Source organism: Tremella mesenterica (genome assembly GCF_000271645.1).
Source record: "Tremella mesenterica DSM 1558 unplaced genomic scaffold TREMEscaffold_10, whole genome shotgun sequence".
Taxonomy (NCBI): Eukaryota; Fungi; Basidiomycota; class Tremellomycetes; order Tremellales; family Tremellaceae; genus Tremella; species Tremella mesenterica.
Genome location: NW_006711234.1, coordinates 701,744 through 727,493, shown reverse-complemented (window position 1 = coordinate 727,493; position 25,750 = coordinate 701,744). Strand labels below are relative to the sequence as shown.

The following is a 25,750-nucleotide window of genomic DNA, read 5'->3' as shown; positions in this document are numbered from 1 at the left end:
GTGTCTCCTGAAGTCCATGAGATATGTTTTGATATAGTTCAAAAAGCTGGACTGTCATATCCCCCAATGAAATGGCATACTGCTTGGGAGCTATTTCAAGCAGTGGAGCCTCAAGCACGAGCACCTCTGCAGAGGCTCTGGCTGGAAACGTAGATATATCTATCTGCCACATGCAACTCTTAACAATGTCCGAAATCCCGCATGTTGGCCAAACTGTCTCCTTCACCCTTTCATCCACACTTCCTTCCATCTTTCTATTGACTTACGCCCATCTGTCTTCTACAAACATGGCCTTCACTTGTCGAGACTGTCAGACCTCCTTTCAAAAAGACTGCTTGAAATCTGAAACCTGCCCAAAGTGCCTCAAGATTGAGCAGGTTAGCACCGACCCAAAGAAAACAGACGAGAGCATACAGTACTATAAGGTACATTGTTCTCTTTCTCACAAGGTACTGCTGACATGTCTTTTAGTCTCGGCCCCAGTGTTTGACTTGTGGGGTCTTTGGAAGCTCTGTCTTTGGGAATACACCAATAGAGGAGAAAGCCAGTCTCAAGTTATGTGACAAGTGCCGTCATGAAAGTCAGTGTCTCCATCAACCTGCGCTCATAGTTAACTTTCCCAGAAGAGACAGACACCCTGCACTTCAATCGTCAACGTGCCCAAGTGGAAATGAATGGTTCTTCCTTTCGTAAAGCAACCCCAATGGCACAGAGTGGAATCACTTCTGGCACAATGCTGCTTGACGAACGATCCTCAAAGAAAGTAGCATTCAAAGCCGGCCTTACGTCACAAGGACCTGCAATGCAGGTCAGAATCATGCTTCGTATGTCTTCTGTTGTAGACTCTCAGTATTTGAGCTGATGTTGTCAGAACAGCAAAAAGTCTTGGAGGAATGGCAATCGACGGTTTTTGATAAAGTGTTTGCAGGGAGGTGGGTAGATACACTTGAGGCAAACATTGGTGAAGCACTCCGACTTGGAGAGCAGATGTGGAAAGAAGGTAAAGGTGAATCCGAGACCCAACGTACCTTTGAGCAGTAGGTCAATCCTCACTTGTCACAGCAATTGTTGTTTATCTTAGATGTTCTCCTCAAGCAGCACTACCAAACCAGAAGGGTCGTCCTGTGGCATTGGCCCCACAGTTTCTGAAACTCACTCTGTACGAGTTTTTTCATGTCCAATGTAAGCAAAACAGGCTGTATCTTTTGGGAAAGGATCTGGAGCAAGCTGGATATATCTTGATCTACCTCATACTCAATATTGAGGACGTGGTACGTAGAGTTTCAGTAACTGCTTTGCCCACCCTGCTTACCCAGAAGCCAAGCTATGAGCTCCCCCAGCCCAGTGAGGAGTCACATTCCTCTCAATATTCAACCTCTCTCACTCAGTCACGAGCTGTTCAACGAGCTTCTCGTCGCTCAACTCCATACAGTCGTCCGTCAACAATTATGTCCCAAACAACACGTTTCTCTGCAACACAGTCTTCCACGTCTCATTTCTCCGTTGATCAACTCACAAGGATCAAAACTGGCCTTGCTAATGAGAATCAAGCGGTCACGAGGTACGTGAGCATACTGAGAAGCATCCATAGCCACTAACTCATGACAGGTATACAGAGCCTATCAATAATCTCTTCGCTGGATTCCATGTCTCAAGCCTTCCAGCACCCAATAAGGACATACTCAGTATGTCAACATCCTACATGAATGATTCAGCAGCTGATGTCTAGGTCGTATGGCCAGTGCGGTCTCACAGGGAGATAGTGTTGTTTTTGAAGACATTGAGTTCATCAAGACCGACTTCCAGCGTAAAAAGGATGGGACTTTCATCGTGGTGCAGAGCAAAACACTCAACGGATTGATTGCAAACAAAGCGTTTGACGAAGGAAGTCATAAGCAGGCTTTTGAGGTATGTATTACTTGTCCAAATATATGGAAGATTATTGATGATAGAAGTTTTGTTACAATGACTTTGAGCTAGTCGCAAAGAAGCACTTCCGCTTTGATCATCGAGCTTGGCAGTTGGCAACAATGACCGAGAACACGAACCACCAGCTCCTTGAAATGGAGTGCAAGAAAGCAATCCTTATTGCGTCATACCTCAAAGCCTTCTCCGAAAAACTTGTGGAAACATATGACATGCTACCAGTTCCAACACTCATATACACACCATGCTTCCTGATGACTTCACCTACCAAGAAATCGTATATGGTTGAACCTGATCTCCGATCCATTGGCAAGTACATCAAGATCAACAATACCGATGAATTCATCATGCCTGATGAAGCAACCATCGAGAAGAGTGATGTACACCTCTACCGTTTCATGCACGCCTTCATCCATTTTGTCTTCCACATGTCTGCTAGTAGTGGAAAGTCAATCAAGGCTCAGGAAGAAGCAATGGTTGTTCTTGCAGATATCCAAGGTCTATTCCTCCTCAGATGGTCAGCGTAGAGAAAGCAACTGATGAATAGGTTTTCGAACTAAACCTTCTGGACAGAGAAAAAACGGAAAGCGTGACTATGGGGAGTTCCATCTGTTTGATGTTGTGACACACACGTGAGTGTTTCCTGTCATGTTAGCAAACTGTGCTTATGGGGAGTGCTCGTGGTGATTCAAGCATGGGTGATGGAGGGGCAGGGATGCTAAACCTCTTCATTAATGACCACATTTGTGGGGACGCCTGTATACAGCTTGGTTTGAAGACTGCCAAAGGGCATCCAAAGTCCTTCCCCAATCCCTTTCGCATCATCTCCCTTCGTGTGTTTCCTTGGTGGCTCACTCAGGCAAATGATGAACAGCTTCTAAAAGAGCGAGCTCAACAGAAAGCTGCTGAGGAACGTCTTGCTTTGGAAACAGAGAAAGAGACAGAGACAGAGACCTCAAACCAAGGCTTGGAGGAGCCTCTCGATGGAAATGGAGACGCAACTTGAACATCCAGTGAGTTAACGAGTGAAGAATGAGATAGAAGCTTGTCCTGATATCAGTCACGTCATAATGATGTCACAATCAATGGGATCAAGACATAAAGATTGAGTAAAGAAAGTATGCATTGAATATTCATGGTTCATCTACCTGTATCTCCTCTACCTCACCTTCGTCAAAAACCATCAAGTTCTCTGAATCCATCCCTTCTAGAGGACCACTCACAATCTTTCCATCCTCCTCCTTCCCCAGTAAGCTTTCAACATGACGACAAGTATAAAATATGGCTGTTATTCTCCCTTGCCTTGCTGGTCCCTCCCCCACAGCGTGATGAATGAGATTAGATGTAGGAGCAATGAGAACATCCCCAGAATTCAAAGCTGCCTCAACATGTAATTGGGGAAAATGTGTAAAGCCAGGATCACCTGAAAGTTGTGTGAAAAAGGTGGGAATTGTATCAACGTCATTTTGATCAAGGTGAGGAATTCGAGCTTCACCATAACCTATGGCTACTGCCATTGCCATTCCCCCAAATCTTGTCCCACTTTCATTCCCTTTCTTGCTTTTACCAATCTTTCTGGTTTCTTCCCCCTCCGGTATAGTACCCTCAACAGCAGTTGCATCACGACCTTGATGGTTGATGAAATAAGAGTAGTCAACTGTGTCTTTGTCTACATAGGAGTATTGGCGTTTGTAAGGGTCACAGATATATTGTTCAAGAAGGCGAAGGAGAGTAAGTGCAGCTTGACGTCGTTTGTTCTGAAGAGGGGTGGGCTGGTTGATCTTTTCTCGTGTTGTCTGATTTGTATCTTTTGTGACTCCAATCGAGTTTCCCTGTCTGCGAACAATCCCCAGATGGTAAGGGTGGAGCCCTTCCACTCCTTCTCGCCTTTGTGAGCTTGACACATGCTTAAACGGCTTTAAGTCATTGAAAGTGTGAAAAGCTTGAAGCATTTTGTCTCGCTTGTAAGTTGGAATTAAGTGAGGAAGACGCAGAATGTGGTATGGTAGTCCATTGACTTTCATAGAGTTTGGAATACCTTGTGGGACGGGCTGGTTGAGTTGTCGTGGAGGGCCAAGGTTGAGGCATGCCAATCGATGGAGGACAAGGTCGATGTTCTGCTGAGAACGACCATGAAGACGCAGATTTGGGTCTTTGAAGTGTGGCAGAGTAAAGAAGTGAATAAGATCGGAAGGAATGCTGGGTTCCAAGATAGAAGATTCATCCAAACTTTCCATGAAACGCCGTTCTAGCTTCTGATGGTACGTCTCTCGATTTTTGCTATGACGACTCTTTTTCTTTTTGGAAGGGTTGACGTTGCTCTCGGAAGGGGTGGTATCAGGGGGTGGATGATCGGCTTTTGAATGGGACATTGTACGAGGTGGAAATGTGACAGAGGAGCGTCAAGGACTCATAAACACACACTCTGTCGGGGATAAAGGAAGGAAGTGACAGGAGATGGATAGGAGATGGATAGGAGATGGACAGTGAAAAGGGTAAAGCGTGAAGCTCTGTTGGTCAGCTTGAAGCAGAAGAGGAAAGAGAGAGACAAAGAAGAGTGAGCAGGAGTGCACTGTACGTACCAATATCCCACTTCTGAAATCCTTCCGTGACAGTATCTGTCCCGTCCAAGTCCGTGTCAAATTCTGCTTTCTATAATCTCCTTCTTCCGTTCTATGATCTCCACGTTCCGTTCTATGATCTCCAAGTTCCGTGACGATGTCTGTCCTGTGTTGATGTCTGTGTTGTATGAGGATGTTTGCGTTTACAATGATGTTTGCGTTTACAATGATGTTTGCGTTTACGATGATGTTTGCGTTTACGATGATTTTTGTGTTTACGATGATGTCTGCGTTTACATTGATCTTCTGCGTTGAAGAATGGTCTCTCGTTCCGTGATGATGTCTGTTCCGTGATTATGCTGAAGAGTATTTGAGGTGAGTCAAGTGAGAGAGGAGAAATACATGAAGAGAGTAAAAGTGGTGATAAAAATTTTGAGGCCGCGCGGCCTGCCTGGGACTTCCCGGACACCGTACACACTGCCACCAAACCTCCACGTTAAACTCACCATCACTACTCTCGATTCTTCCCTTCTCCAGATTCTGTATACATATTCTTACCTCAACATCAATATCTAACCAGACATATCATTCTCTCCGTGTTTTCAGACCAAGGAAGATCTCTTAATTCCATCGATCGTGGATTGGCTCACAAGTGTCAGAAAGTGAAACGAACAATAAAGCTTTCGCACTCTTACAATCCTTCCACCTGAAATTTACTTCGGTTCTCAACGCCCTTCTTCTTGTTCAACATCATCATTCTTTTCATTCCAACCACTTTTCACAATTATCACTCGCTACCTCTCTTCCGGTTCTGGAATATAGAATACAGAATACAGAATATCAATACGATACGATAATAGAACATACTTCACTTCCTAGGAGATATAGGGTGAATATCAATATTATCCTTCCGATAAATCCCACCCTACTGCGTAAATCGATTTGTCAAGATTTTCGTTGTCAGGAAGATCAGATATCCTTCTTGAATTTAGTCTAATCCACTGGACTTCTCATAAAGTAGGTCCACTACTCAGAGAAGGAGGAATATACTTTCCTCCAATTCTATCAGAAACGAATCTCGTTCGAATCTTCGTATCCACTCAAATTTGGAGACTATCACTTAGAGGTGGAAGAGGATACAAACGATAAACCGTGTCTACGCAAATCTCTTAACCGAAGTGATAGTGCCCAAAGATCAAATTGGACAAGAAAGAAAGAAATTACGGATACGGATACAGATACAATTTGATCTTCAACCTTCTGTGGGAAGTTAGGGCGACGACGGAAAATTAGAAAAGGAGAGAAGATAAGGAGAGAGAAAGTAGTCAGGGAAGAGAAGGAGATATAGAAAGAAAACAAAGAAATGTCTACACCAATACCTGTCGTTCCTCCTACTGGGGAAACCGCTTCACCTGCTGATGAAGAATTTTACGCATCGTCAGTCTCTTTAACTTTATCTTTCTCCCTTTCTCCCTAAACCCCCTCATCTTCACAACAAACCCTCATGACCTACTCATCGTGATCACGAGGTCTTCAAATTACGAATCTCTGACTCTATCTTATCCATTGTATCGGCACCTTTTCCCTGCTGTCTGCCATCTAACATCTGCCCTGGTGAATGCGAAGTCGTAGACGTTTGGATATTTGACTGGACCAATCGGTCTATTGACAGCGGACGAACACCATGACTTTTCTTGAAATTTAGCCCCTTCTTTCTTTCCATCACTATCGAGTTGGAAATAACACCCATTAAATTTCTTATTGGGACAAGTGCATGGCGTATCCAGGTGGTGTGAACAGGCAGGAAAGCAAGGAGGTAGAATGGGAGAAAGAGAGAATATAATCACTAACACTCAGATGGGGTCTTTGTATCCTTTGCGTACTCCTCATAGGAGCTCTTGTAACTTCTTATTACCTTCAAATCAAACGGATTAGAGCGGTACATGAAACGGTTGTATCTATATTCGCTGGGATGGTAGTGGGTTTGATCATACGACTCAGTCCAGGACATTTGATAAGGGAGATGCTGGTGAGTTTCTTTTCTTTTCTTCTCCAATCCTATCCTCTTCAATAGTAGACCTTTTTACCCCCTCTCTCTCCTGCCGCGCTCTTCGTCTCACTCGCCTTTCTTCTCTACATCGCGGGGTTTTCAGAACAGGACTAAATTGGCTTCTCCTCTGACATCAACTCGTCGTTTATCACGAAAGACATTTCCTCACTTGACTTACCGCCTCTGTCTCGGGGCTAGGGACAGCTGCGCACCGGACCGAGAGAAGTAACACAGCTGAATGATAGTCTTTCAAACACACCCTTTTCTTCAATCTTCTTTTACCACCTATCATCCTCAACTCGGGCTACGAATTAAAACAAGTACGTTCTGTCCACCCTGACAACGATGATGAACTGACAGAAAGGAAAACTTTTTCCGCAATTTCGGAGTGATTTTGACATTCGCTTTTCTCGGGACTTTCATTTCGGCCGTTGGTATTGGGTGAGTTTTATCTCCTCGCATCCACTTCCTCCTCCGTGACTTTCATTCTCACCATCACTTTCTGTATATTTTCAATCTCTTCACAGTTTACATAGGGGGTATGTATCTTGCATGTCTCGACTATTTTTGAACCCACTTCATATACCGTTTTCACATGTAGCTTGCAGTGATTATTTCCGTCAAGCTAATGTTCAGTGTTCTAGTATACATTTGGTCCTTCCTTGGCTTAGAAGGTCTGAAATTCACTCTCCTTGAATGTCTCATTTTCGGATCCACCCTCTCCGCCACTGATCCCGTCACGATCCTGGCTATCTTCAATACTTACAAAGTGGACCCCAAGCTGTATAGCGTGATTTTCGGAGAGAGTATATTGAATGATGCTGTCAGTATCGTCATGTACGAGTGAGTGGCATACCTTCTCGCAAAAAGCTCCTCCCCCACCCCATTTAGCCATTAAGCTCCCCATAGCTCGACTATAATCTAGCCCTTCCTATAAATACATGTCCTGCTCTCACGGTCACAAAGAACCGACTTGGGCTTCACGGACGGACTCAGAGCTGATCTTACAGAACCCTCTCTCAATTTCATGGCGAAGACATTTACCTTTCATCTCTCTTCCACGGCGTTGGCATTTTCCTTTTCTCTTTCCTCGTCTCTATGGCTCTCGGCGTAGCTTTCGGTCTAGTCTGTTCTCTCGGTCTCAAACATAGTCATCTTGCGACTTATCCTCATATTGAATCTTGCCTAGTGGCTTTGGTAGCTTACACCAGTTACTTTTTCTCTAATGGGATTGCGATGAGTGGTGAGTTGATATTCATGTTTCTGTTTTGTCTCCCAATGGCCACTGAGACATGCCCACCCCCTCTTTCCTGGCTGTCATTTTTTGCACCCCTTCGCACAGTGGCCATGTATTCTGAGGTGCGTGAAAGAACAGATGGAAAAGGCCCCATTGTCCAACCCTCTGGCTCGTCAATGGGTTCATCTTGACACAATGTAGAAGGAAATTTCTATATGATTGTCTAATCTATTATGGCTGTGTGTTGACTGACCACCAGGCATCGTATCCCTCTTATTCTGCGGAATCACCTTGAAACACTATGCCTATCATACCATGTCAAAGAGGACCCAACGGACGACAAAGTACATGTTCGCGGTCTTGGCCCAATTATCGGAGAATTTCATTTTCATCTATCTCGGTTTGAACTTGTTCACGCAGGACGTGCAGGTGTTCAAGCCTTTGTTTATTCTTGTGTCAGCGGTGAGTTTGTGTTCCTTGTCTGCTCATCGTTTCCATGTCGTCCATCTATTTGCCCACTTCGGCCTCGCTGCGACACAGCGGAGTGTACTTTTTCCAAATTATATCGACTTCGTGTGGTAGACGGCTCGCTGCCGTGGCTTTCTGTCGGTGTCCGGTGAAAGGTTCTACCTGTATTCAGTATTGTGAAAGACCAGTAGACGATCTGATAAATCAAATAGGATGTGGTCGCTAATCCCAGATCGCCGTCATGGCTTCTCGCTACGCTGCCGTCTTCCCCCTCTCCGAGCTCATCAACTGGATCTACCACACCCGAGGTCAACGTAACGAAGAACTTCCCCATTCTTACCAAATGATGCTTTTCTGGGCAGGTCTCCGAGGAGCCGTCGGAGTGGCTCTAGCTGCCGGTATAGAAGGCGATAACGCCGATGCTCTCCGGACCACCATCCTAGTCGTCGTCGTCTTGACCGTCATCGTCTTTGGAGGTACCACCGCTCGTATGCTCGAAGTTTTAGGTATACGCGTAGGAGTAGAAGATGAAGATGCTTCCACAGATGAAGAAGAAGGTTGGACTTCTCACGCTGGTAATTTAGCATTACAAATGGGACCAGGATCAAGACGATACATCTCACAAAATGGAAGAGGTTACGAAAATGAAGATGATATAGATTTACAATCTCAACCTGGTGATTCACCTTATCTTCAAGTATCACCTTCAAAAAGATATCCAGGACGTAAAATATCTGGTAGATCTTATGATTCTTCAAGAAACGCATCACGTTCTGGTTTTTCAAGTAATACTTCTGAATCTGAAAATGATGAACCATTACCACCTATCCAAAACGCTGGAAATTCACAACATCCCTATGGGGAATATTCAGGTGGTGGTGGTGGTGTAGGAGGAGAAGAAAGAGGACAAAAACCAGGAATGGTTTTCAAAGATGGACAATGGTTCACAACTTTGGATGAAAGATATTTATTACCATTATTCAGTAACAGCGTCACGGCAAGAAGACATCATGCTAAAAAAGCAAAAAGAGCTAGTGTTTATAATGGTGGAGAAAGTGGAGTAGGTACACCGAGAGTTGGAAGTAGTTTTGAATTAAGTAGAGAAGAAGATAATGTTGGGGATGGTGAAAGTGAGAATGGTAAGAATAAAATTCAAAGAACGTTTTCGTGAGTTATTTTCTTCTTTTCCTTTATTGTGGTACTCGATTCCTCATTCCTCCCTCCTCCTCCCATCACTGTCAGATAGTAAATACTCTCACTCCATGCTCAGATTACCGTTATGGGAGAAATCGTTCATGTTTTCTTCTCAACATCAATATGTGATGTTGTCAAGTGTCAGATGTGTCAGATTTGAAACATGATTGTCACAAGTGTCAGATGAGAAACATAGAAAGAGAGAGAGAGACTGATAAAACCAGTGGATCCGTTTCCGATTTTTTCTTTTCTAAAGCGGATGGACAAGGTAACGGTTCTCCAACTACAGATCCACGAAGAAGAGGTAGTAATGATAAGTCTAATCAGGTAGATAGGGAGGGAGAGAGAAGAGGATGAGGGTCTAGGAATCTTCTTTTTTTTGCATTGGTTCATGATGAATAAGGGAGACGTATCATTAGGATAGAATGCATGGATTTTTGTGTATCCAGTCATTAGAGTCTTCAGTTGAGATTTGGTCCGCACATTGACCTCTTGAACCCCTTTTTGTTGACCCCTCACTGGATCTCTGGAGAGAGCTCAAAGATATCATCTCCTAGTCTGGACAGAGCACACTGATACACTGAGCAGTCCCCTAATCCCGATTCCATGTAGAATACGAATACTACTCTAGAGTACTCTAAGCTCCATCCATAAACCATGAACCAACCAAGATCCATGATCGCGTCTCATGCCGTCACATCTGGTACAAACGGGTCGGAACCGGAATTTTTTTTGACCCTCTCCGATCCTGCTGGACCTAGTTACCCTGTGACCCCACGTTCCCACCTTCAGCCGGCAGCTCGTACCAAGGGCAAAGGGAGCAAAGGGGTAAAGGGAGGAGAAGGGAAACCCTTCGGAGAAATGATTTCAATTGGCTTTTGTTTTTTGGACCTCGACATGATCCTCCCCACTTTGTTTCCCCTGTTTTGTAGGGGTGGTGTCAAAGATTTGATTTGACGCGGTGTCCGTACAGACAGCTTGATACTATGCATCTTAGTTTTCTTTTACTACTACACTAATTAATCCTTCTTTATCTCTTTCATTACAATCTACATCGAAGATCCATCCTTATTGAGCTACTCCCAGATTTAAAGTGATAGTTTGTGGATCAGTGGCTGGACTCTGATAAATCCGCGATCCGTCAATTGCCAAGATCCTCCCCCTTCCCCTCACCCACTTTTTTTGATCTCAACGCCCTTTCGACAAAAAACCTCTCATTCATACATATCATCTTCGCCCTCTCTATATATATTCTTAATATCTTCCTTATCCTTCTAACAATCCTCGAACATCTCTCCAACTGGTCTAAGTCAATTCGTGTTCCATACCCGTAAAGTTGGAGCAACACCTCGGAACCCGATTTCATACACTTTTTCCGGATCTAGAATCCCCCACTCACTTTCGAGTGAATAACATCTTCACACTCTCAACTCGATAACATCTTCACACTCTCTACCATACCAAACTTGACATATCAACCAAAGTTGGAATTATCAAGAATCAAAAAAAAATGAGAGGTGAATATTGTCTTTATGGAGCTACGGCTTTAAGCGCTATGGCTATTATCTTACTTGTTTTCGCTCATATTGGTCAAGTATCAAGTGGGGCGGTTACAAGTGGGATTTATATGGCACAGATTAACGTTGCTGCGTGAGTTTCTTCTTCCCCCCTATCTTCGTTTCCCTCCACCCTACAACTTTTCACGTATTTCCGTATTAGTTTTACTCAAAACGTTGACCTCTCTTTCTCCAGTTGACACCCCTGCGTCTGTGCGCTTTCAGGATTTCAGTCATTCTTCATGTAAAAATCTCCACCTTACTTCACTTCTCCTCTACTTTCCTTTTCCTCATCAAGTAAAATTGATAAAGGTTACCCTGCGTAAAGACAACAGAGTCATCTATCTCTTTCATCTCTTGCAGACTCGAAACCCCCCCAGTTAGACCTGCCTTTTACCCTTGGTTCACTGCTAGGAGAGTCGGAGAACTACACAATTTTGCTATGCCTGGAAAGGAGAACTGATATCAGCTACGGAAACGCTTATCAAGGTGGTACGGGTGATTCAGCAGGAGGATTATATGATACGAAGAATGACGCTCTGGGAACTGGGAAAGGATTGAGACAATATTATCGGTATGGTTTGTACAGTGAGTCGTCATCTCCACTGTCTATATATATCCATCCTATATTGTTCTTTCGCCCATTCTTAATTCTCAATATATACCTCTCATAGTCACAATGATTCTGTATCCCACTGATTTTCTTACTGCTCGATACTGTGTTTGAAATCATTGTCCCTCCTCTCTGACAGTCTTCTCCTCGTCTTTCTCCCACACCGTCTTCAAACCTCCCGCACCGTTTCCGAATCGACGAGACGTCGCTAACAGATACTATGAGGGAAAGATAGATATCAAGAGGGATTCAGAAACAACGATCAACTAACCCTCAGACGCATGTGGATATCAAAAAGATGGTTCTGGAATTTGTAACGGTACAATATTCGGTTATCCCATGGAACCACTCAGTCAAATACTAGCCGACACACCAACGAAATTCAAAACTCAGACTAATGATATCATTCCTAGTTCTACATTCAAAGATAATGGGTTTAATCATGGGTTAAGCAGAGGAGGTAGTTTGTTAATCTTCGTCAGTTTTTCTTTCCTCCCCCTCCTTCACCTTCCCAGAACGTATCATCTCCCTCGAACTCCCTTGTTCTGGCCATACTACTTCACCCTCCATCATTTATTGCAGCCCCCTTTTCTCTGGAACGCGGTCAGTTTGAGTGATAATGCGTGAAACCTCACCAGGGATGATAAAAGAAGCCAAGGTTCAAAGCGCTTATATGGATTACTTCTGACATTCAGGTCGGTTCAGTATTCGCAGTCATCTCAATAATCTTCGGCGTTCTCAAAGCTAGGATTTGTTTCCTCATAGCTGCTGCTTCGGCAGGATTCTCCGCTTTGTTATTGATGATGTGAGTTTCTTTTCTTTCTGATTCGTCTCCCTGTCCTTCCAGAGTTGAGCAATCTCGTTCATCTACCCCTCACGAAAAACAACATCCGCGTCATGTCTTTGATCAGACAATTCAGCTTCGAATCTCACATCTGATCACTCCCTCGTTTGTCATAACAGTCTACCAGACCTACCAGCTCACCTGCCTTCTCTCGAATCCTTACTATTTCGTAACGCTCCTTAAGCCTAGTGATGAGATAGTTCTCTAAGCGCATGTCAAATGAATTTCACTGACTTACAGCGGTGCGGCCATGTGGACTTCTTTAATCGCCAAAGACGCTTGGCTGAAAATTGTCAAAGTCAAAGGTGGTACTTTGTTAGGTATCTACACTACGGGAGGAGCGAGTTTATGTGAGTTGTTTCTCTTTTCCACACTTCCCAATTCATCTTGAAATGTCCACTTTCGCTCCCCTTTCCCCTGATCCCTGGATTCCTGGATTCAACACTGCAGAGAAATCTCCAGCACTCCCCGACATGATCTAGTCATAACTGTTCACTAATGTCAGACCTCACATGGGTAGCATTCGTCTTAATGACATTATCAGTCATTCCTTATGTCGTAGCATGCTGTACTTTCCGAAGGTAACTCTCTTGATATCTTGACTTTGTCACCATTCCCGCATTTTTCTTTTCTCAGGACTTTCCTCGGAAAAGGGAATTGTACAAACTACATACCCACTCTTTCGAACCATCTTTAACGAGTATCATGACTTTTCTTCTTTGTTTCGTATTTATTTTTTGATGCTATGCATGCGTCGAATGTCCTTTTTTGTTTTGTTTTTTTCGTTCATTAAGATACAATTTATAAACCCTAACTTGGCCTTACATCCTTTGCATACGACTATTCATCATACCAACTTGTCGTCTCCTATATTCTCTTCTCTCTTCAGTCATATCCATCCCACCTACCTTTCCCCATCCAGCTAAAGGGACGACTATACAAGTACAATTATCATTAGCACCTAAATCTTCTGCGAAATGTACAATTGTTTTCGCTGCTCTTGTTGGATCTGAAGCGTTTCGAGCTAGGTCGATTAATTCTTGATCTGACATGAGAGAAGTGAGACCGTCGGTCACTAAGATGAGATATGAGTAGTCTGAGCCTGCGAGTTAGGTCATACATCCTTATTAGGACTATAAGTGTATATGGGCGGGGTTTCCTGGATGATTGTGTGAATGACACGGAATTTGATGATACGAGATACCGAGGTAATTCAGAGCAAACGCAGGGATGTCGAAGAGTTAGGATGGGGGTTGGTACTGATGAGTTGAGTCTGTTGAGTCGAGGGAAGATCAAGTTGAGGGCAAGTATAGACGAGTGGGTGATAAGGATGGACAGGAAATGAAGAAAAGTTTCAAGTGAATGACATTGAATGCAAGGGGAAAAAGTAAAGAGTGACTAACCATCAATGACACGAGTAATAATTTCAGGTTCGGCTGTTACTCCTGATGATTTCCATTTCCCATCTCCGAACCTATCCGATCAGTCTGACTTTCCATTTCCACGATTTCTCCCTCTTGTTCATCGTTCGACAAATCCGAAGACGGAGAGAGACGCAGAGGAGAAAATGGTATGATCATATCAAAATATGACAAGGGGAGTAGGACTCGAACTCACCCCCGCGTATTCTCAATAGCCCCCATCCATCTCGTTTCTCCGAAAGAATCAGCAACCAACCTATCAGCTCCCATACGTCTTAATCGAGCTGCTTCAACGCGAGCTTCGGCATGATGACGTTCTGTTAAAGTGTGTACTTGACCAGTAGGACGATGACATAGTAATGCTTTTGTGTCGCTGAACATTAGCATTCGAAAGGAGTATGAGAAGTTCCGTCACAGAGTTAGACTTCCTAGTGCTGATGTCGATACATGAAGCGATATTGACATATAAGCTGACGAGCGAAGCAGAGAGGAGCACGATGTAGAAGATGTGCTACGAAACGTAGTATACGAAGAGAGAGATAAGGCACAGATGATAAGTGGTCATTATGAGGAGAGAAGAATAAGGATCAAATATCATCTGGTCCAAGGACACTATGTACACGTATAAAGGACAAAGTCAGGAATATGTGAAATACTCACCCGCAATGCCCAATAATCATATTAAGTCTTTTTGAAGACCAATATGGTTGACCTGGTGAATCCAACGAATGAAGCAGAGCGACTGTACCAGTCGATCCACATCTCTCAGCATTGTTCACCCTTTCTAGAATATCGCGATCGGCCTGTAAGTCAGCTGTCTTCGCAAAATGTCACAGCCGTATTTGAAAATGCATCACAAATTGACGCTTGGATAACTCGTGAGGATACCCATATGAGAGCCTTTTGAGAAAAGGTGGAATAAACGTACTTACCTGTAAAAAAGCCAGAGTCAAACGTTCATCCAACATCAACCCTTGATCTTTCTCCCTTACCAATCTAGACAGATTACCCCCTCTCCAACGTCGATAATAACCCCCATGTCGTTCTTTTGTCCATGAAATCAGCTCTTCAGCGAAAGAAGGTTCCACAGATTCTATGAGTTCATGAAGATGATCACGAAGAAACCCTGCTACATCTTTTCCACCATGTCTTCCCATTAGCCCTCATATACCCAATATTCATCAGATGAGATATACTTACCCATCATATATCCCAAAGAATGCTACTTGACCAGCTAAGAATTCCGTACCGGATGATAGAGGATCCCATTTGATCTTGCTTCGTTCTAACGTTCTCGAGATCTCCTTTGGGTCCAATTGAAGGGCGTGAACGGCAGAAGCGTCTTCTTGATCTCTTTAATATCAGTCGTGATCCGACTCTATGGAATGATCTATCGAGAAGACGAGGAGCACAGAGGGGGAACTCACAGTCTTGATCCTCTGGAAGAGTAAACACCAACGATTTTAGAAGAACTGAGAGGGATTTTATATGTTCCTGAAAAGTCAACTCACGCCCGGGTAAAGTGGGGGACAAGGTGAAGAAGACTGACCGTGATCGGCAGGACCTCTGATATAATCGTGGAATTTACGTCGCTTGTGTATATATGAATGATTCTGGAGAAGACGAAAGAAGGGATGGTAAAGAGATTTAGTCATACCCAGACCATGACTGGGTAAAAAAGTTGTATAAATAAGGATGGAAGGAAAGTCGAGACAAGAGATGAATGACGCAAGGATGTTTCACTTTCACTTCTCTTCCTCCACTCTTCCACTCTTCTTTACATACCTTCGTACTCTCGGATCCGAACGACCCATCTGTACATCTGAACTCAACTCTACTGGAGTCCTTTCTAATCGTTCTGTATCATGGCATCAAGATGAACGCTTCTTCAAATGAAGATGAAAGTCCTCTACTTGCTCTACCAGTCACATCCATGTCATCGGCCTCTCGAAGATTACAAGCTAGAAGATATCTCGCTCCTCCCGCGCTCTCCAGCAAGGCCAAAGGCAAGCAACGTGCGATCAGTCCTGAACTCGATTTGGACCCAGAAGGGTCAAGGGGAAGCGGAGTGAATGTCGAGAATGAAGATGACGAGAGTCTCAGGAGGATGGAAGAGGAAGTACGAGGAAGATGTGTGACTATTATCTTCTCAAACGAAGAAGGAGGGGGAAATCTTGAATTGTGGGTTGAGGAAGGGGAGACTGTTGCAAGTGTCAAAGATCAGGTGAGAAGTTTGTCAACTCTTCACCCCATCCTCCCCTTCCCCATCTAAACAAGGTCGTATAGAGCCGCCAGAAGTAATCAGGCTATGACCTTGTCGCCAAGTCAGTTCTTGTACAAGTACCCCACAAGTCGCGGGTTGCAGGAACGAAAAGCTAACGTCCAGATTCGTCATCTTCGTCCTGCTCTCGCACCACTATCTCTCCGACTCATTCACGCAGGTCGTCTACTCACCGACGGTATTTTACTCTTACCCTGGTTAAGATCATTGGAAGAAAGAGTTAAACGACAGTCGAATGGTGTAGGAGCCGACCTCGATAATGTTTTGAAAGAAGTGGGACAGGCATTAGGGGATGAATCACCACCTATTGTGGAAAATCGAGTGAAAGGGAAGGAAGAAGATGGGAAAGTATGGTTACATTGTAATGTTGGACCTAAGATGGAGGAGGTGAAAAGTGGTGTTAGAGAAACAGAAGTGAGTTTCTCCAATGCTGTCGACTTCATCTCTCCCCTTCTACATTCCTCCTCCTTGTGATCTTCTGAGCATGATGACTCCCCTTGTTTGCCCTGTCTTGCAATCCTTATGACTCTTCACTCATTCCTGTTCGTTGTCGTATCCTCATCCAATCATCTCTCGGTCACTTCTGTATCCTATTCCACACTTCTGCCTCCCATGTCGTCAAAGTCATTCAACCTGTTGAGCGACTGTCCCATAGACACGGCTCGTATCATAGTAGCAGAACATAACAAGAGCCCGAGATCGACCAGATCAGAAATGTGATAGACGAATCATTGATAAACAGCCCACCCCTGCTCAACCAACAAGAAGAGGTTTTGACGTCCTTCTCGACGCCGGTCTCTCGCCTGAGGATGTGGCCAATATGCGTCGACAATTCTACGCTGGTAGAGGGGAAGAAGTCCCTGAGGGTTTAGACGGCGATGGAGCCAGTGGGTCATTTCCCATTTACTTTCTTCCGGTGCTCAATAAGATCGATCCAAGTTGTATTCCCCATTGCACTAAGGTGTCTCAGACTCGGCACAAGTGAGATGAAGACAGGGTCGATCACGACTTTAGATTCCCCCTGTAATTTTTGTGCTAATGGATAGATGACGAACATGCTAGGGCTTTGGAAGAACAATGGATAGAAGGGGATTTAACGGCGGAGACTGCTTTGAGTGAGTCTTCCAAAATCCTCTTGTGCTTGCTCTTCATCACTTTCATCTTCATCGCATGTTCCACTTGTCCCATCATTTACCAAGTGATAACTCCATCCTCTCCCTGTAGCTCCTCCCATCCTCTCAAGTTTCTTAAACTTAACACGCGGGTAACTCTCTTTCCCGCCGTCAATCGTCGTCACCGTTCTTCACAGCCACGTCTTTAGCACACAAACCCACCTCATCGAAATCTCTCAGTGATCAGGAACTCAGGTGATTAAACGGTGTAGGGGAATATAAGAATTGACAAAATAGCAACAACAGAAGGAACTTTTACATCCACTTTCAATGGTCTAATAATAGGTTTCCTCTTACCACTCTTTGTCATATTCTTTTTTCAAGAACCACCCCTTCCTAATTTTTTCGATGCCGAAGCGGAAATACCAACTTCAACAAATTCACTTTTTCTCCTCACCGAAAACCCTTCATCCAATCCGACCGCTCAAACCTCGATCTCCGAAAGAAGAGATCATCTCCATTCCACGGACAATCCAACAAATCCAGATCCAATCGTATCCTCTGAAGAAAGAGAAGAAACATCTATCAGATCATCTTCTCTTAGAGAAGAAGAATCAAGAAGAAATTTACAAAACTTCAATTCTACTTCGTCCACGGAAAGAACAACTTCATCAAGAGGAAGATCCAACATAGATAGGAATCTCAATCCGTCAAATAACGAAGAAGAATTAAGATTGATCAGTAGTCGTGTAGCTGAGAATCCTGCTGTAGGTTCAAATCAATTGAATGCAGGTGTTTTTGATGTTCGAACTCAAGTGAGTGATTTATTTCATTTCTTCCTCATTATCAAAATATCTTCCCCCCCCCCCCGTTTTTCTCTACGTTTTTCACCCTTGTTTCTCTTTCCCTTTGTCTATCCTTCATTATCCGCCCGCCAAATCATCTTACTATACACCTAAATTCCTCAATACACCATTGACACATGTCGTATCTGAAACCACACGAATCCGACTTTTGTATCACACAACAATCATGACTTGACATGTTCCTCTTCATCTCACTGTTCATACCCCATATTTGGTCTGTTGACATATTTGATCATATACAAAGTATCAGTTTTGCAGATAACTAATGTCAGATGGGTTTAGTTATCGGTACTATCTTAAATGTTGTCTTTGCTTCTTTGAGGTTTTTGAATTGATACTACTATATGTATATGTATGTAAATCATGTGATACCTCCTTCTCATCTATTTGCCGGCTCTTAAGCTCGTAGATCATAGATCATAGATGAGTCAATGAGGTTGTTGGAGTTGGAGAGAGGGACTTCCCTTGTCCATTTTCACATCCAGTTGACACAGCTCACGATCCTATTGATTCCCCTTAAACAACACTGCTCACGACGAAAACACAACGAAAGTTCAAGATCATCAACGTTATCAGATGTTATATGAGGGTGTGATCAGTAGATGAAGAAAAAACATGTTTCAGATTCCCGATCAGTGAAATAAGATCCTTCAGATAAGAGTGCGTCGGCATAATGTACTGGAGCAAGCAGAAAACATGAACAAAAAAAACAACATCGTCATTCATCTTTCCACCAGACCTTCTAGGTCTTCATCATCCAACCTTACCATCTCCCCAAACTACACTTCCATCTTCAAAAAAAAGAAAAGAAACCCCCTCAACATGATCGTATTTCCCACTTGATGGAACAAAAAATACCCTTTTATTGTCCTTCGTTGATCGTTCCTCGTATTTCTTCCAAGAGACATTCTGATAAAATCATTCCTCATACCTCTCACATGATGACTTCACAGAAAAAGACGGTATCGTTTTTCTCCGAGGAAGTTCAGAACAAAATGGCGAGAAGGGGAAGAAGTAATAATACCAATGGAGAAAGAGGTAAAGCGTTAGTGATAGATCCACTGGTGGTCGTAGATGATTTGGAAGATGATGGTGCTGATGATTTAGAGCTAGATGAGGAAGATTTCGATAAGCTTGCCGTCTGTTCATTAGCATTTTATGTAGTTATACTGGTCATACGGTAGTGCCTTCGTATGATTGATCGGGTGGATAAGGAGACCTCTAAGGGAGTGGCGCTAAACGAAGTGAGAGAGGAAGAAATATATTTGCCAAGTAGATTGAGTCAGATGAAGGAAGAAGAGAGAAAGAAAAAAGAAGGAAGAAAAAAGGATCCAAACTCACAGCTGACGGAAGACCAGAAGCAGCTCCGGCAGAAATCTCAGCAAGGACTGTGGAATTGAAAGTACCCTGCATGTTGGTGATTCTATCATCAGCATGATCCCTTTTTCTTGCACGACCCTATACTGTTTTGGTGATTGGCGGCTAGGACAAGACTCACTCAAATTGAGCAGAAAAGGCTTCATACTTGTATTTCGGATTCGAAGTATCAGCCAGATTGAGCGAAGTGAATCGGACAAAGTATACCGCGCCTGTCAGGTCAGTCAAGATCTTTCAACTGCGTATTTCATTGCGCATCTTTCATCTTATCCATTCATGGGTTTCACGTCTTTCAAACATCCCTGCCTCCAAAACATCGACCTTTGGACCGACATGATCACGAGGACTGGGAGGCATTTGGTATACTGGGAGTGGCGATAAATCACCTGAAGGGAGTCACGATGATAATGAAATAAGGTGGAAATGTGGGAAGGATAGGACTGATGGATATTGGTAGGTATCTAAATGAGACTCACCATCCGGTCCAATTTTGGGATCAATAGTGGTCGTTATGCTCGCCGTCCTGCTAACATCCACCGAAGCAGCAAGTTGCTGTAACCAGACTTGTTGGTTTACCGAACCGGTGTAGATATCGATGGCAGTTGCTCCGATGTCCTTGAGGAAGGGGGCAGTACCATCGTCGGCTGATCGTCAGCATACTCACGAGAGAAGGGGTTATGTAGATGATCATACAACATATAAATGAAGGCGAGTGAGAATCTTATCATAGTCTATGGGGTTGGATGATACCAAATGAGGACATGATGAAGGGTGGAATACTGATGAAGATAAAGAGTCAGAAGTATGTCACATCCGAGGACTGTGACTGGGAGCGGATCATAAGGACATGAGAGAACAGTCAGGTGACGCATTTCCCTGGTGAAAAGATATGACGATGTTTGTGTCGTATGTCGTAGATTAAAAACGCAGCTCACCCCAAGAAACATTCAAAGTTTGTCCACCTACTGCCTTGGTACTAGCTACAGGTCCCGTACAGTATATACCTGCCAACACGGGACGGAGCGAAAGAGCCAAAGCGGCGATGGTTATACCAAATTTCAACATTGTCGATATATATTTTATTTGTTTATTTGTTTATTTCTGAAATGCTTTCTGGGTCGTCTAGACAAAGTGAACAAGTAGTTGCAAACTGTTGTAGACCTGATGAATCGATCGAATGAGTCGTAGTGTCGTAAGAGATTGTCAAATCGCACGGGTTGAAAGAGACAAAGGGATTGGGATTGACGACCTGCGAGTTTCGTGGGTGGTCAAGATGAAAAGAGTGTAATTGTCGGGTTGACTTGTATGAGCTTCGAGCGTCGTCGGTGTTGAAAAGTCAATGTCGAGCGTCGAGCGTTGGATCTTAAAATGGTAGTGTCGAGAAGGAAGGGAGTGGGATACCAAGATGAGATTGAGGAGATTGAGAAAGATGGTAGTCGAGTTTGATAGAACGACGAGGGGGAGGAGGAGGAGGGAGAGGAGGGGAAAGAGGCAAGGGTCCGAGCGAAAGGGGTAATAGTCTCGTCAAACAATACTCAAAGGATCCTTTTCCCCCTTTGGGATGACGGTACAACGACTCACGGCTCACGGGCCACCGGGCGGGGGAGAGCCAAGCGCCGCATGGACACACAGGGGTAAACTTGGCATGACGAATGCTCAGATCTCTTCAAAATCAAGGAAAAGAGATGTCTGGTGAGGCATGTCATCTGATTGTTTGTTGCTTTCTGGCAGAGGAACACGTTCTGACCTTAATATGGGACATGTCATGATGATCGGACATGAGGAGAGTTGAAAGGGGAGAAACTTGTAAACAAAGAAGGGATCGTCCTGAAACACGGCGACACGTCGGGTGGTCCCGTGTGTGCTCAGCCCTGACAGCCGGCGTTGACCGCTAAGCAGTACACGCGCCTACTCCAATCTGAGCTTCTACTTTGTTAGTAGGCGCCCACATGACGTAACGTCATCGGAGCCCCAGCGTAGGGTCTACCCCTTAGTTTGACCTTTGACGTTTCAGATGTCTTCCCCTATTTGATTCTTCTCATTCCTTTTTCTTTTCTTTACCCTTTCTCTAGCCTCCTTACCATCTCTCTCCCCCCTTGAAGCGTTTCAAACACGCTGTGACACTTTGTTTTCCCTCCATCCTGAATCCCAAACAACTAAGAAACAAGAGACTAGAAACTAGAGACACTAGCGACGATCCTTAACCACACGCCACCGTTTCACCTCTTCACTTTGTCGGAATCCCAGCCAGTAATTATCCATCAAGTAGCCCCAGTACCTTGCTCATCCTCCTTTGGTTATCACCGCTCAGCTAGGGGTACGATAGATTCCAAGTTACAGACATCACACCCCGGTCGTCGGTCCTCTTCCACCGATCGTATCTTCCGTCTCTCGTCAAGCTTGTCAAAGATATAGACTTCTCGTCATGGCCGAACGATTTGGGAAATGTGATAATTTTGACCTGCTTGATACCTCATCCGGCGTAGCGTTCAATACTCTTCTCACGTCACGGATCGATGATCCAATCTTGCAGGTCACAGTTCACTCTCCAGTACAAAACTCCATACTTTCATCTGCCCAACAGTCTATCATCCCTCCTAGTCCAAACAATCGACTGCTCTCCATACAGATGCCTAATATCGGGTCTTCTATCCCTGCTCCAAACCCGCGATCGCAAATATTCGCCTCTCATACCTCATTACAAGATTTGACTCGGGAAGGTCTACCTAAAGTGCGCGACAAACCTACTAGTCCACCTAAAGCAGAAGAAGTAGCCTTTCGTCAGACACAACCCAGAGATAGACGACGTAATATCCCTCGTCCACTCGCTCTACAATCCAACACAGCTCCCAGTGCGCCATCATCTCTGCGGAATTGCTTTTTCGCCTCTGATACTCTGAGCACTCCGGGAACTCCAGGTACACCAATGGGTGAGATGTTTAAAGGTGAGAGGGGTCTCTTGGGACCTTCCAATCCATGGAAGGGGAAAAGAAGCGAAGGAAGAGTTTGGGGAATGTTACCTTTCCAAGTGATTCAGTAAGTCTTTCTGATCGAATCTTCCCCCGTCACACCTACACGTCACTGAATTATCATCTTCGCCATGAGGTCGCGTCAAATAGTGGGTACTTTATCAAGTGGAGGGCGATTTGCATCGAGGAAGGCAGCTGATACCGTAGTCGGATATTCGACTTTGCTTTAGAGCAAAATGTTAACTCCACACTCTCATACACTTGTCGATCTAAAGAAAGTCAAAATGTCGTCCTTGCCTCGCAGGGAAGGACACAGATGATCTCGTGGAGATCAGTCAACCATCGTTGGCAGACAGCTGGTTGGTGTCCTCCTCTTTACCAATCCTTCTGATTCGAACTCGACCTGTCATCGCAAAGTATCAAAGTGCTGACCCGTTTAGTCGATTACCATCCCTTCTGGCATCGGTATACAAGACTCATGAACCCCACTCGACACTACGCTCATGTATCCCCATTCCTTCGCGCTCGATCCACCATGAACACATGTCTGGCTTGTCGGATTCTCTACCCAACCTCTACACCAAGCACGACATCTCCCAAATCATCCTTCTATCACCCTTTTTTCAAGGATATCTCTCTTTGTGGCAAACATCAACAGTCCATATGTATGCACTGCTTCCTTCCCTCTCATTCAGATAACAGGGATATGTTCCTCCGTCCTCATCATCGAGACATGTCTGCCACCGATTCCATCTGTTCTTTACCTGAAGGACTCATCTGTTGGAGATGTAGATTCACATCTGTCGGATTACACATCCATCAAGAACTTTCCACAATCGCAAGGACGGGGCCCCTAAGGGGAACCACCATTGATTACTACCAACATCCCGCCGCGACAGTTTATATCCAATACGCGATGGGTACGGCCAAAGCGGTGGCCAAGCGGGTGGTCCTGGATCGATGGTTGATGGACCAGACTCGATGGACGGAATTGGAAGGGACTGTGAGACTTTTGCAACAACACGAAGTGTATCTATGGCGGCGGTATCAGGCGAACAAGCAAAGAGAGACCAAGGAAGAGGTCAAAAAGCGGCAGGACTTGTTAGCAGAGCTGTGGGGGATCGAAACGAATGCCCAGGATGATCAAAGGGAGAGAGAAATGGTGTACCGAGTGTTCGAATATTCCTCGGGGATTGGTCAGACGCCTCCGATGGTGAAGTCTGAATTTCTATCCGTACCGAGTTTCAGTAGGAAGGTGGGTTCACCGTTTTTCCCTCTGACTCTTGTTTCATAAATGGATTTAGTCTTTCGGTCATCTGAACATTCGCTCTGCTCAATTCTACCTCTCCCATCTCACTACCCTCAACTATCTCCGTGTGTCTCTGTCCTTTTTCCCTAGGCCTTCCGATACGGTAATACTGACCAGGAGCTGAGTAGGGAACAAGGTTGACATTCAGTACTCCAATCTCCTTTGCGAAGCCTCCCTTTCCGATTTCATCAACGATCGATTCAACTTTGGTTTCTGGCTTTCTCCCACTGCAGAAATCACCGAGCTCTTGCGTCCCTCTAATGATGCTACTTGCCTACAAAGCATCGTGGAGGGAGTACAACATCCGCTTGGTGAAGGAGGCGATACCACCGTCGAACTCGCTTATGCTCAACGGGCCGGACTTTTTTCACTTGTTCCAGGTAACAAATCCACTATTGCGACTGACCCTTTTTTACCACCTGCGAGTTTGGTAAACGCTCTGGAGAAGAGGTGGGAGACAAAATTGAGAGAAACACTTCGTCGACCTTTGTTAAGGTCTCTTCAATTAGATGGGAGGGTCAGAGATACTTGTTTGGCAAAAGAAGCATTGGACAGATTATCAGAAACGGAAGCATGGGTATCTTATCGAGATACAAATTTCTCTGTTCCCACAAGTTCAAAATTCCTTCAACTCGACACTCCACCAGAACCTTCAATCCTCTCCGACCTTTCTCAGTACACCGACATACATACGCCCGGTATTGAAAATGTCGAACCCCAATCCCATGAGCATGTTTCTGATCAACAAACGCCGGGAAAGATCGATAACAATATGTCAAGTCGGTCATTGATAGAGACTCCTCAGAGGTCAAACATTATCTCGAAAGCGGAGAATCAAAGTGAAAAGTCACAGAGGAATCGCACATTATCACCTTTGGATACAGGAACGAAAGATTGGCTTCCTACACCACCAGGATCGACCTCACCGCCGTACACTTCGAGGTTCATAGACCAATTAGTCTTTCCCCGCGATCCTCGAGTGGAGTGTGTAGAGAAAAGAGATAATGAGGAAAGACCACTCACGCCTATTTCACCAGAGATGGAAATGTCAAGGAAGAGAAAGTTGTCTGAAGATCCAGAGTTGGAACATCCCAATAAGAAGGTATTTCTGGAGAACCAAACGGAACCGCTCAGTACTGCAGGATCCCAAGATCCGCCCATCACATCACATGACCAATCCATGGTCTGTGCATCCGTTGATGCAATGGAGGAGGGGAAGGATTCGTCCCAGGTAAACTATTCAAAGTTTGATCAAGATTCGTCCGGCTCAACAAAGGATGAAACCCCTTCCACTTTCATTCCCATCGCCAACAGTGCAGTTCAGAACATGACCAACCAAGATATCACAATGAACGATAACACTATGGGTCAAACACAAAATACAGATTCCGTTATTTCCCTATTAGACTATTCTGATCTTTGGGAAGATGAGGAGGACAATGGTGATGATATAGGAATCGTACCTCATGTACCTCATCCTTCCGCCGAATTGGACCTGAGGACAGCACAAATATTAGCGGATTTGATGGAAGAAGTAAGGAAAGATATCCCGCCTCCGAAATCTGATTGTGAATGTGGAATGTGTGAGAGAGTGTATCAAAGAGTTTTGTCAGATTGGTGGCAGAGACGGTGAGATGTAGAACGGGTTTAGGACATGACTGGGTGAATGAGATAGAGGGAGATGGTTTAGCGGCAAAACGTGAGATGATTGATAAGTCCTCCATGATCCATGACAAGTTGGTGAATTAGCGGGTGACACGTAGGTGGAGTGAGGTGGAGGATGGGTCAGTAAGCACTTCTGAGACCTGAATGTTGGAGAGGGCGGGCGTCCCAGGGCGGAAAGTACAGATGGTGTATGAGGTCGAGTAATTCGACAGGTCGGTTTTGATATAAGAAGAGAAGACGAGATGATCATCCAATGAGAATATCAGGAGTTTTGGGAAGAATGAAAGTGACAGAGGTCTTG

General features: G+C 44.5%; 8 protein-coding genes across 8 annotated transcripts; 5 read left to right on the top strand and 3 right to left on the bottom strand.

Annotated features, from left to right (window-relative positions):
- Nucleotides 1-703: 703 nt before the first annotated feature.
- On the top strand, nucleotides 704-2,932 carry TREMEDRAFT_64258 (uncharacterized protein; the record flags this gene model as incomplete). Its single annotated transcript, XM_007006489.1, has 8 exons — nucleotides 704-824; nucleotides 872-1,037; nucleotides 1,320-1,565; nucleotides 1,609-1,685; nucleotides 1,730-1,908; nucleotides 1,956-2,424; nucleotides 2,474-2,558; nucleotides 2,602-2,932. The coding sequence occupies 8 exons, from the start codon at nucleotides 704-706 to the stop codon at nucleotides 2,930-2,932; spliced, it is 1,674 nt and encodes a 557-aa protein (XP_007006551.1).
- A 127-nt stretch (nucleotides 2,933-3,059) lies between these two features.
- TREMEDRAFT_64257 (uncharacterized protein) lies at nucleotides 3,060-4,298 on the bottom strand (the record flags this gene model as incomplete). Its single annotated transcript, XM_007006488.1, has 1 exon — nucleotides 3,060-4,298. One exon carries the CDS (start codon nucleotides 4,296-4,298, stop codon nucleotides 3,060-3,062), a length of 1,239 nt encoding a protein of 412 aa, XP_007006550.1.
- Nucleotides 4,299-5,850: 1,552 nt separating this feature from the next.
- On the top strand, nucleotides 5,851-9,882 carry TREMEDRAFT_74475 (uncharacterized protein; the record flags this gene model as incomplete). Its single annotated transcript, XM_007006570.1, has 9 exons — nucleotides 5,851-5,924; nucleotides 6,345-6,516; nucleotides 6,783-6,857; nucleotides 6,902-6,978; nucleotides 7,174-7,380; nucleotides 7,548-7,780; nucleotides 8,034-8,236; nucleotides 8,475-9,409; nucleotides 9,661-9,882. The coding sequence occupies 9 exons, from the start codon at nucleotides 5,851-5,853 to the stop codon at nucleotides 9,791-9,793; spliced, it is 2,109 nt and encodes a 702-aa protein (XP_007006632.1). The 3' UTR covers nucleotides 9,794-9,882.
- Nucleotides 9,883-10,531: 649 nt separating this feature from the next.
- Nucleotides 10,532-13,220, top strand: TREMEDRAFT_74474 (uncharacterized protein). Its single transcript, XM_007006569.1, has 6 exons — nucleotides 10,532-11,086; nucleotides 11,462-11,580; nucleotides 11,883-12,082; nucleotides 12,301-12,410; nucleotides 12,690-12,799; nucleotides 12,955-13,220. Exons 1-6 carry the CDS (start codon nucleotides 10,947-10,949, stop codon nucleotides 13,032-13,034), a joined length of 759 nt encoding a protein of 252 aa, XP_007006631.1. The 5' UTR covers nucleotides 10,532-10,946; the 3' UTR covers nucleotides 13,035-13,220.
- Nucleotides 13,221-13,270: 50 nt separating this feature from the next.
- Nucleotides 13,271-15,525, bottom strand: TREMEDRAFT_64254 (uncharacterized protein; the record flags this gene model as incomplete). Its single annotated transcript, XM_007006487.1, has 8 exons — nucleotides 13,271-13,551; nucleotides 13,853-13,923; nucleotides 14,067-14,243; nucleotides 14,531-14,673; nucleotides 14,803-15,019; nucleotides 15,071-15,223; nucleotides 15,298-15,364; nucleotides 15,420-15,525. 8 exons carry the CDS (start codon nucleotides 15,523-15,525, stop codon nucleotides 13,271-13,273), a joined length of 1,215 nt encoding a protein of 404 aa, XP_007006549.1.
- Nucleotides 15,526-15,977: 452 nt separating this feature from the next.
- Nucleotides 15,978-17,712, top strand: TREMEDRAFT_33495 (uncharacterized protein; the record flags this gene model as incomplete). The annotated part of the gene is made up of 6 exons (XM_007006324.1): nucleotides 15,978-16,094; nucleotides 16,257-16,412; nucleotides 16,485-16,583; nucleotides 16,894-17,038; nucleotides 17,198-17,266; nucleotides 17,561-17,712. Coding segments are annotated over 6 exons (738 nt in total), but the record flags the coding sequence as incomplete, so codon positions are not given.
- A 1,115-nt stretch (nucleotides 17,713-18,827) lies between these two features.
- Nucleotides 18,828-20,954, bottom strand: TREMEDRAFT_57501 (uncharacterized protein). The gene is made up of 5 exons (XM_007006379.1): nucleotides 20,442-20,954; nucleotides 19,983-20,150; nucleotides 19,628-19,718; nucleotides 19,471-19,552; nucleotides 18,828-19,270 (listed from the first exon to the last, which is right to left on the bottom strand). Exons 1-5 carry the CDS (start codon nucleotides 20,569-20,571, stop codon nucleotides 19,115-19,117), a joined length of 627 nt encoding a protein of 208 aa, XP_007006441.1. The 5' UTR covers nucleotides 20,572-20,954; the 3' UTR covers nucleotides 18,828-19,114.
- Nucleotides 20,955-21,931: 977 nt separating this feature from the next.
- On the top strand, nucleotides 21,932-25,634 carry TREMEDRAFT_74472 (uncharacterized protein; the record flags this gene model as incomplete). The annotated part of the gene is made up of 4 exons (XM_007006568.1): nucleotides 21,932-22,542; nucleotides 22,683-22,753; nucleotides 22,916-23,730; nucleotides 23,933-25,634. 4 exons carry the CDS (start codon nucleotides 21,932-21,934, stop codon nucleotides 25,415-25,417), a joined length of 2,982 nt encoding a protein of 993 aa, XP_007006630.1. The 3' UTR covers nucleotides 25,418-25,634.
- Nucleotides 25,635-25,750: the final 116 nt, after the last annotated feature.